We start from the raw sequence: 10,401 nt of genomic DNA on the forward strand, positions 1-10,401 counted from the left end.
TAGAGTTTGAAATTGATTTAGGGTTTTAGGATAAAATTGATTCGAGGTTTAGGTTAAAAGTAATTTGGGATTTAGGTAAAAATTGATTTGGGGTTTAGGCTAAAATTAATTTGGGGGTTTAGGCAAAAATTGATTTGGGGTTAGGTTATTGGAAATCAATTTGGGGTTGGGATAAAATTAAATTGGAGGTTTAGGATCACGTGAGATGTTCAACAATGAAATTAGTTTTCAAACATAAGTACATGACAGTTAACACATTATAATAACAAAAAGAGAATAAAATAATAAGAAGACAAATACATCTGTAGTGCTTATGGAAAATGAAGAAGATGATATCATTGTTTTAGTCTCTCCTTTTCTCCTTATCAAATATATATTTTCTTTCCAAAAGTGTTTTATTCTTCCTCTTTTTTGAATTTGTCTCTCCATTTGAAAACTAGGATTCCCTCCTTGGGTATTAGGCTTGCCTCCTCCCTCTAATATTTTTTAAAATCTTAATTTCCCCCTTGCTTCTAAAAACAAGATTTATAAAGGGGATATGATTAAGGTTACACTCTTAACCTAATGGGTCAACCAAGCTCGATTTTCACTCTTAAATTAATCTTTATTCATTTTTTATTTACTCAAAACTTTATTACTTTACTTTTTTGAAAGAAAAATAAATAAATTACCCCGGTCAAAATTGTGTGTATACAAATGGTAAAGCATCTTTTATCACTCTCTAAGTTACTTTTAGGCTAGCATTGAGTCTCATAAGTCATTTTTGTTTGAAATAAGTGAGCTAAGTTTTTGACGTCTTAGAGTTGAATAATTTCCATCAATTTTGATAACCTTAGGTGACATGACACAAGAAAAAAAATTGTTGATTTTCTTACCCCATGTGCCTTCCATATTGCCTCCATTCTCAACATTCAAGTGTCTGGCCTCCTCCATGGTTGTCATTGACCCAAAAAATCTATTTTTTTTCTTTAATAAAAAACAAAAAAAAACATTCTACTCATTTTCATGATTTTATAAAAATTAAATATTTAATTTTATTCACTCATGGTTAATGAATTAATTTTGGAATTTTATAAGTTGCTAATCTATTACATTTGGGGTAATGTAATAATTTTTGGAAAGCTTCACTCTGAATTGCTGGAGTCAACTCCATAATATCTCGAGTTGTTGTTGGATAAGCTCACAACATCTTGCCCCTTGACATGTCATTATTCACGAGTCACCAATGTTTCTGACAATTTCTATCAATCGTCACTATTGTTTTCCTCGACTTCTCCACTATCATAGCCCCCTACTCGACATGTGTCATATGTTCCCTCAACTGACACCCCATCCCACTGACACATTGTTTATGCATGTCGCTTAGGATTTTGTGTCGCCATTGTTGTTCCCTCTTCCTGCATGTTACTCATGTAATATCAAGCCTACCTTTCTTGGTGCTTGATATTTATTTTGCTTGTTCTATTTGTTTTCTTTTATAATCATTTAAATGATAATATTTGTAATAAAATATATATTTTTTAAATTAATATTTAAAAACCAATAATTGGTAATAATCACAATTATTTTTTATGGTTATAATTAATATTGTGAAACCCGAGCTGGACATCAACTAAAAGAAGTCTCATATAGGTTCTAACCGGTTAGACTGTTTGATCAGACCGGACAACATTATAATATCAAATATAATTATATATAGTATATAATTAATTAAAATAAGTGAATAACATACTTATCAATATGATGTTTTGCATAATGCATACGGATGTAAATCAAAATAAACGTGCATCAAACAAGTTTAAGTCTTACACAATTAGAATTATAAAATAAAACACAAATATCTCCTATATAGATACTAAATTGTCTTCTAATTCATCCAAGTATTATTATCTTCATTAGATATTAAATTGACATTGTCGGTTAGAGATGTAGTTGGATTATAAATATTTACATCTTCTTGAGTAAAAGAGTCTAAATTAAGCTCTCGATCAATAGTAACATTCATTTCTTCAACAATACCTATAAATTAGAATATACATTAGATTAATTTATGGAATGATTGGAACATACATTAGATTAATCTAATGTATATCAAATTAGAATGTAAATTAGATTAAAATAAATCTTTATCATCCTTTGTTAAATCATGTATTGGGTTTGACAAGTCATAAAGAGCATTTTTTCTATACCATCATAATCAACCAGTGGAATTTCTTCTTCTTCGGTAATCCAAAATTCATTGTTCTCCATACTCTCATAGTCAAAAGGTCAAGCATTCTTCTTTTATTAATGTCCCTATCATTCCAGAAAATATGATATATCAATACAAAATTGTCTAACACCTAGTAAACATTGACAATTAAGTTAAAATAAAGTTTAGAAACATCACAAACCTATTTTGTAAGCCCAAGTTATAGTGCACATACACTAGGTCATTCAATCTCCTATGCTCCAATTTAGTCCTCTTCTTTGTGTGTATTCTTTCAAATACACTCCAATTTCTTTCACAACCAGACGAAAAAGCTATTTGGCACAAAATTTGAATAGCTAATTTGGATATCATAGGAGCACTGAATCCAAATTGTGACCACCATTGATCTAAAAATGTGACAAAAAGATTAGTACGCATTAAATAATTACACTTTTACATAATATTTAAATAAATCGAAAAATTAAAAAAAAAATCTTACTTGGTCGCAAATGTTTAACTGTTTCAATTGCCATAGTATTGCCAAAACTTCCAACTTCGTCATGATAGATGCAACTTTGTTTGAAAAACTCAGCCTTGCTTGTAGTAACTTTTGCTTGTAAAACATCAAGCCAATATTATTGAACCTTTGGTTTGATACAAAAGTCATCATTATCATAGTAGAATGTTGGATTCAAAAGTAGGTTGCACAATATAATTTTTTTCGAAGTTGTTTATCTCACATTTGCTTTATAATTCTTGTAGCTTACTAAAAGACTTTTTATTCATGAACACACACTTAATGGTTTTCCTTGTTCTACGCATTCCATCATACACATAAGCTAGAGAATGCATATTATCAGCATCAACAATTCTTAACAAGCGAATTAGAGGAGCCAAAATATCGATAATAATGGTACAGTCATTCCAAAACCTACTATCCATAACAACCTCCATAAATCTTTTCGCTTTCTTATCCCTGTAATATCTAGAATCAATAAAATCTCTACTAGTTAGTAAAGCTTGCAAATCATGTTTGTATTCATGAATGTTTTTCAGTGCAATGAAGGTTGTTGCAAAACGAGTTGCCCCAAGACGTATGATTTCTTTTCACCCTTGTCTTTTCCTTAACCATGCCAACAAAAACCCATGATTATACACAAACTATGTTATATCAGATGCACTCTTAGCTAAGATACTCACATGTTCCATTTTCCCAATGTCTCCTAAAATAAAATTTAAACAATGTGCAGCATGATGAGACTAATAGATATATGGAAATTTCTCATTTAACATAGCTCCTACAGCTTTATAATTTGCAGCATTGTCGGGAACCAAGTACACAACATTGGTTACTCCAACAAACTCAATTGACTCAATAAACAAATTGCAAAGTGTTTTAGCATCTTTAATGACATCAGATGCATTAACAGATCTAACAAAGTTTATTCCCTTCAGAGAATATACAAGAAAATTGATAAGCTGTCTATTTCTTTGGTCTTGTCAACCATCACCCATGATGGTGCAACCAGTAGTAATGAGTTATGTTTGTGTTCGTTAGAGTTCTTCTATTTCTGTGACTTTCTACACTGTTAGGATTAGGAATGGGTGTTCTTGCCTTTGTTGTTGCTAACTTGAGACAACCCCAAGTTATTTACTTATTTTGTATTTTAGGTATGGTTGGCGGTTTAGGTAGTCGGGTTAACCCGAGCTAACCCGGTCTAATGTAGTTGGGCCATATTTTAGACGACCCAAAACATCCTGGAAGTGAGTGCGGTTATAATAATTAGCAAATGTCTTTTTTATACAATAAAATGTTTTTTTTCTATCACATTAAATATTTAATATCTTCAATAAAAATAAAGTTAGAGGAGGGTTCTGACTTCAATTTTTCTTCTTATATCATCTTTTTTGTATAAGTAAGGATATCTCCTCACTTTTTTATCGGTAAGGAACTAATCCATTTCTTAGTGCATTGTTATCCCTCCCTACATATTAAAAATAATTTTCAATAAACTAAAAAGTAAGCATCTTTCAATAATTAAATAAACCAATGATGGTATTATTAAGGTTTATTTTTAACTATTATAAAATTAAACAAATATTTATTTTTCTCAAATATAAAATAACAATCACAATAAGAAGGAAAGGTTGTGAGAAAAAAAAATTCCTCACTCATCATTTGGACTATACTATGTTGCTTATGCTCCTAAAAGATAATTAAAACATACCTCAAGCTATAAATATTCTTTTGCACAGAACTATATAGTCTTGATTCTCTATTGTCTATGTAGATACATATGAACAAGATGAAAATCTTGTCAGACATAAAAATAAAATAAATACATTTTCTCCCTTTACAAATAAATAAACAAACAATTAGATAACCAAACATTCCAAGGTATAAATCAATTCATGTAATTAGGGAGGATATTATCTAATATAGGCATACAATGTGACAATACCTTCTCCAACATGTAATTAATTCTCGGGTCCACATTTCAAATTTAAGAACCAATATGATCCAAAAATAGATGAAATGGGAACTTTCTACATTTTGATCCGAAAGTCGTATAGACTTGATACAAATAATTAATATACATTATCATAATATCTGAGATTAGTTAGGATCACAATTTATATGTTAACATTATTTTCATTCTTTCATTGGGATTACTTAACTTGTATGACCATTTCTAGATATTACATTAATTTTATGATATTAAGTCTAATATAAATTATTATAGGTGACAAATTATCCATAATCTACAAATTATTAAAATTTATGAAAATTAATTTCATCCAAATTCATCCATTAAAATTAATGGATTTCCATGGATATAATCTAATGAATAGTTTAGTAATAAATTTCAATAAATTTAATCTAATAGATAGTTTTAATAATGAATGAATATTCTTGTATACATTTATTTAGAAAGATGTTGAATTCATCCAAAATAAATAAATATTTACAAATGTTGTTTAATATTGTTCAATTTCCTTCATTATCTTAACTCACTTTTTTACGAGATAATTAATAAGACATGTGATGTGGTGTGGTTAATAATAAAAATTTATTATTACATATATAGCATATCTAAATGTCCATTGAATATTTTACACGTAGAACCTTAAGTTTTACATTCTTATAAAATGTTTAAAAAAATGAGTTTTTTTTTTAAGTTTCAAATATCACCATTTTAAAAAATGTTTCTAAAAAATTTAAAAATGTCTTTTTAAAAGTTATTTTTTAAAAAAGGGATTTTCTATACAAATGATTTTACGACCATTCCCTATATTTATTATTTCTTTAATTATTATTTTTGATACTACTAAATATATTCTTTCACCTTTTGGTAAGTAACTAATTCTTTTCAGGATACATTGTTGACTGACGGCTCATCCTAACAACTATTTGTGAAGAAGATCTTGCTCCTGACCTTGGCACGGATTTTTACAGAGACACCAACATCACATAAAGAAGAAAATGAAGAATACTTATGAAAACAATGAAGATAAAGCTTAAGGAATTTAGAGTCTAAGTCTATAGGTATTTCTATCCTTATACTCTGTAACGTACAATTAGAAGTAATGCTCAAAAATATTTTTAAAAGAAATTGAAAACTACAAGTATAAATGAAAACAATTTTTAAAATATTGTGTAACAGGTTACTGAATCTAAATAACATATTATTGTGACTAAGTAACATGTTACATGAGTGAGAAACAATTTACCAAACAAAAACTGAACAGGGTAATCGATTACTCTCTTTCAGTAACCAATTACACGGTTACAGTATTTGAGAGTAACCGATTAGACAATATGGTAGTCGATTACTCAGCTGGATAGAATGTTTGGGTAACCAATTACGTCGATGTTATAATCGATTATTGAGAGTTGTTACACCAGATTTTCATATTCAAACGGGACAACTTTCACCCCAAACGTAATGGTTTCATTACAATCGACTCCTACCTTTTCATTGTTATGGCTGATTGGAAAGCCTATTTAAAGACATTGAAACTCATAATTCAAACATACAACTCACATACACGATCTGAATTTTTCTGAAACACTTTTTCTGCACTTTCTGCAACTTGTTCTTAACTTTCAGATTAAATTTTCTAAAGTTGCTTTAAGTGTGGTTTCATATATTTTCAAACCTTCTGGACATTATAACTAAGTGTATAAAGAGTTACCGGATTGCAAAAGATCATAGTGTTCAAATCTTGTAAAGGCAAACTTTGTCATTGTTAAAGTTTTTTTCATTTAATTTGCTGAAATATTTTCTATTACAAGGGTACGATAAGAAAGGCAATCGAGTCACTTGGAAATGTTGTTTTCCAAAGAGTGACATAGGTATTAGAGATTGAGTAAGGTACAAGGAAGTGTCGGGGTGATAATTTGTAATTACTACTCTTAATATATAGTAAAGAAATATCTTGTGTTGTAAGAGTACTGGATGTAATCTTCGGTGGACAAGAAGGTGAACCAGTATAAAACTCTGAGTACTCTCTTCTCCCTTATCTCCTTAAATTTACTTGATATTTTCTGCATAACTTTTCCTCCTGCTACTAACTCTAAAATTTGCAGAAAAATCTATCATAGATTTAAGACAACTAATTCACTATTTCTTAGTTGTCATCTCAATCTTACATTATCACTCACAAGAATCGAATCTTGACCTTTTGGTTATGCTGAGGATCTAGTGGGGCATTAGATTACTAGACCAACATATTGTTGGTTATTATTTCTTTAATTAGATTCATATAACTTTAAACACATTTAATAAAATTTATAATATCAAATTTATCGACAGCACATAATAACCAATCTAACTATTCACCAGATTATTTTATTCTTCGAATAAAATTATTCACTAATATTCATGACTTGAAAATATAAACTAAAATATATATCTTTAAATCAATATAATTCACGCAACACTGTAGCAACAAAAAGAGAAAAAAATGTGTTAACCTCATTATATACCAGTGCCATGCGAAATGTTACATAAAAAGACTATCAGACACTAACAAAACATTACTTTTCAATAATCATGAACTAAATAATATAATCATAATAATAAACAGAAGGGGTCCCCAACTTCCATTAACAAAAGGATATTGCTTTAGATAACATCTAATTTTTTTTGGGTAACATACAACCAGTTTTTTAAATTATGATTGTGGACTATAGTTATGTTGCTTTAACGCAATTGTAAAAATGTGTATCAACAAAGAGTTAGTCTAGTAGTGTAAGGCTCTGCTAGATCCTAGAAAGATCAAAAGATCAAAAATTCAATTTCTGAGAACGACACTTGTTGGGAGGAGCAATCACGCATAGCGAAGAGACTTTATTCCTTACCAATAAGGTGATGGGATATCTTTGGTAGTATCAAAAAAAAATTGTAAAAAATGCAATGGATGTGACCATAATTATGGTTATGATAAACTCTCAATACCGCAATATTATATGATGGCATAGAATAATTTAAAACCCCTAGAACAGTATAATTGTCCACCAACAAAAATTGTATATTTGATACAAGTCATCCCTACCAACACATGACAATGAATTTCAGTAGAGTATATGCATGGAACAAAGGCAGAACTTTTGTATTTCATTTCACTTTGGCTATGTGAAGAGTTTTTATTCAAACTTTTACATCAAAAAACCACTTCCTTGTAAAAACTGTGTATGTAAATACATGGTTTGGTAAGAATTAGTGTCACACTAGAATTGACACTTAAATATTCACAACCTACCCTCTATAGGAGAACCAAACAGATTTTCCAGTGAGAAATAGGAGCTAGAGAGGAGGAATACCAGTAAAGGAGGAACCAATTTCACTTTTCACATATACAATTCCTAGCTCACATATTCTGGAATTGATTCTCCCAATGAAGACGGCGATGCATCCAGCCTTGTTAAAACTTCGGGCATTCCGGCCGTGTCCCTTATTATCTACATCAAAATCAGCATAAACATCCAGATATAAGCAAGATGTGATTTAGTTAAAGAAAAATATGTCATTATATGCATTACATCTAATGCAAATCACTACGTAACAAATATGATAATATTCATTGACTCTGAGGAAGAAATTGAAAAGTAAAGAACAACATTTGAATCCTATCTTCTTTTTCTCTTTCTCCCCCGTCCATGTTATTGTCACATTCAAGACCAAGCACACACTAGAGAGTTATTTGAAAGCAACAACCGATTCACATCAGTTCCTATAGTTTGGCAACTTTCATCCAGCTATAAAAATTTAAGAGGATAGCTATGATAATTATTGATGTCCACAGAATACACCCGGAGCTGCATTTGTCTCAGCATTAATCACAAGAGATACTACAAGCTCCTCAAGAAGCATCAAATATTTTACCAAGACTTTTTTGGCTTTCTTTTTTCGGGTAAACTGGATACTACATTTCATGAAAAAGGATATGCCTGGCCCAAAACCAAGTTCATAAAACAACATGAACAAAGAGAAAAACAACCAGAAACATCCTTGCAAGCAGCCTCAAGGCCTAAAGATGGGTGGCAAGAGGCGAGGAAAGCTAACAGCAAACTGTGTACTTCTAAAACACATTGAAGCAAGAGGAATGGAAAAAGGGGTGGAAGACCTGAGTGCCTAATTAGAACATCAGGGGTCTTAATAGCTCCACAGAAATAATTAACTTCTATAGAAAGCGTGATATAGGTTTACTTCCCATTTGGAAAATAAAATTAGAAAAGAGAGACAACAATAGATTTAACGAAATATAGCATCTGGCTGAGGGTCCTTTATGAATGTAAATGATTATCCATGTGGGAGGATTTGGGTTCTGAGAAAACCTGACCTATTATTTTCCTTACTGAGGATATCTGCATATCTATCCCCTGTTCTAATTAGTTGGCAGCAGAATATTCACAAGAGGGAAGGCAAAATGGTAAAGTAGTATTGCAGGCTGCAAAATGTACCAAGTGGCGAAGAAGCTCAGATTGCTTAAACAAGACCTAGCCAAACTTAATAAGGATAGATATGCAGATATACTCAGTAAGGAAAAAGAATTTAGAAACTTAAATAGAAGCACAGATGGAGTTACAAGCAGCTCCTATTCAACAGTGACCTAGGGAAGAAGGAAAAAGGAGGGGAACGTTGATGGGCCACTGACCTATGTTTATAAAAGGGGAGGGAAGAATTGGAGACATAGGCCTAAACACAGCAAAGGCCTGGTGGTGGATGACGAAAGGATCAGAAAAGAAACGGAAAAAGAGGGACATGTGACTAAGGGAGTGGAGGAGTCAGTTGGCAAGGAGGGGGGAAGAATAACAAACTGACAGTTGGAAAGAAGGAATTGGTGAATCATGAATGCAATGATGAGAGGACTGATATAGTCTCGAGCTGGAATGTGAGGGAGGTATCTCACGTTTTGGAATTGGAGCAAGCAAAGGCCTTGGCATAGGGAAGGAAGGTTCACTACTCTTGCGATCATTCCTCTATTTCTTTCTATTTTGTCGGCTATTACACTTAAGAAATATGATTTGTATAAATGAATTGCTTCAATGGTATGACACTCAGCCACTGAATTTATAATACATTGGTACAGGATCAAATCCCTTGACTTAAAGTATTGGAATTATATGATAATATCCTACTAGGTGGGAGCCTCGTCACTGGTTCACCGCCTATCCTACTGTATATGTAATCCAAATCAATCATGATAGAGAGACACTGAAATTGGCTGCACATCGTCACTACAACTGTCTCAACAATCATCGTACAATGAGATTGGTCCGGTGGCTCCAGTGGTAGACGCTGGATCAACATAAGCAAGACACTGAAATTCGTGACTGTTAAACACTGGTATCCGAGAATAAGAGAAATTGAACGAATTAGAATGAATATTGCCCCTAACCCAGAATCAAAGTGACTCTGTTAGGGTTCTAAGAAATTTATTGAAGATAGGAAGAATTACAATGTAGAAGAAGAGAAAAACAATAGAGGGTTCCACAACCCCCACCCTCTCTGATTTCCCCAAATCAGAATGATAGTTTTTCTAACTAACTAACTACCAAAGGTAGTTTTCTATTTATAGGCCTAACCAAATTAACTAACTAAGGGTAAAGGGGAAAGTTTGTTTACTATTTACTTGGCCAAACCTTCCTTTTCCCTCTTTTATACACATTTCGAATTATAGGCCCTCCTTTACTCCTATCAATA

General features: G+C 31.4%; 1 protein-coding gene across 1 annotated transcript in view; it reads right to left on the reverse strand.

The window, feature by feature from the left end:
- Positions 7,707 to 10,401, reverse strand: part of LOC109354953 (probable plastid-lipid-associated protein 13, chloroplastic) — a 10,516-nt gene continuing 7,821 nt past the window's right edge. Inside the window, exon 7 of the mRNA XM_019597800.1 lies at positions 7,707 to 8,156. Within this exon, the coding sequence (XP_019453345.1) occupies positions 8,061 to 8,156 (96 nt within the window). The 3' untranslated portion in view covers positions 7,707 to 8,060. The remainder of the gene's footprint in view (positions 8,157 to 10,401) is intronic.

Source organism: Lupinus angustifolius, chromosome LG08, assembly GCF_001865875.1.
Source record: "Lupinus angustifolius cultivar Tanjil chromosome LG08, LupAngTanjil_v1.0, whole genome shotgun sequence".
NCBI classification, from domain to species: domain Eukaryota; kingdom Viridiplantae; phylum Streptophyta; class Magnoliopsida; order Fabales; family Fabaceae; genus Lupinus; species Lupinus angustifolius.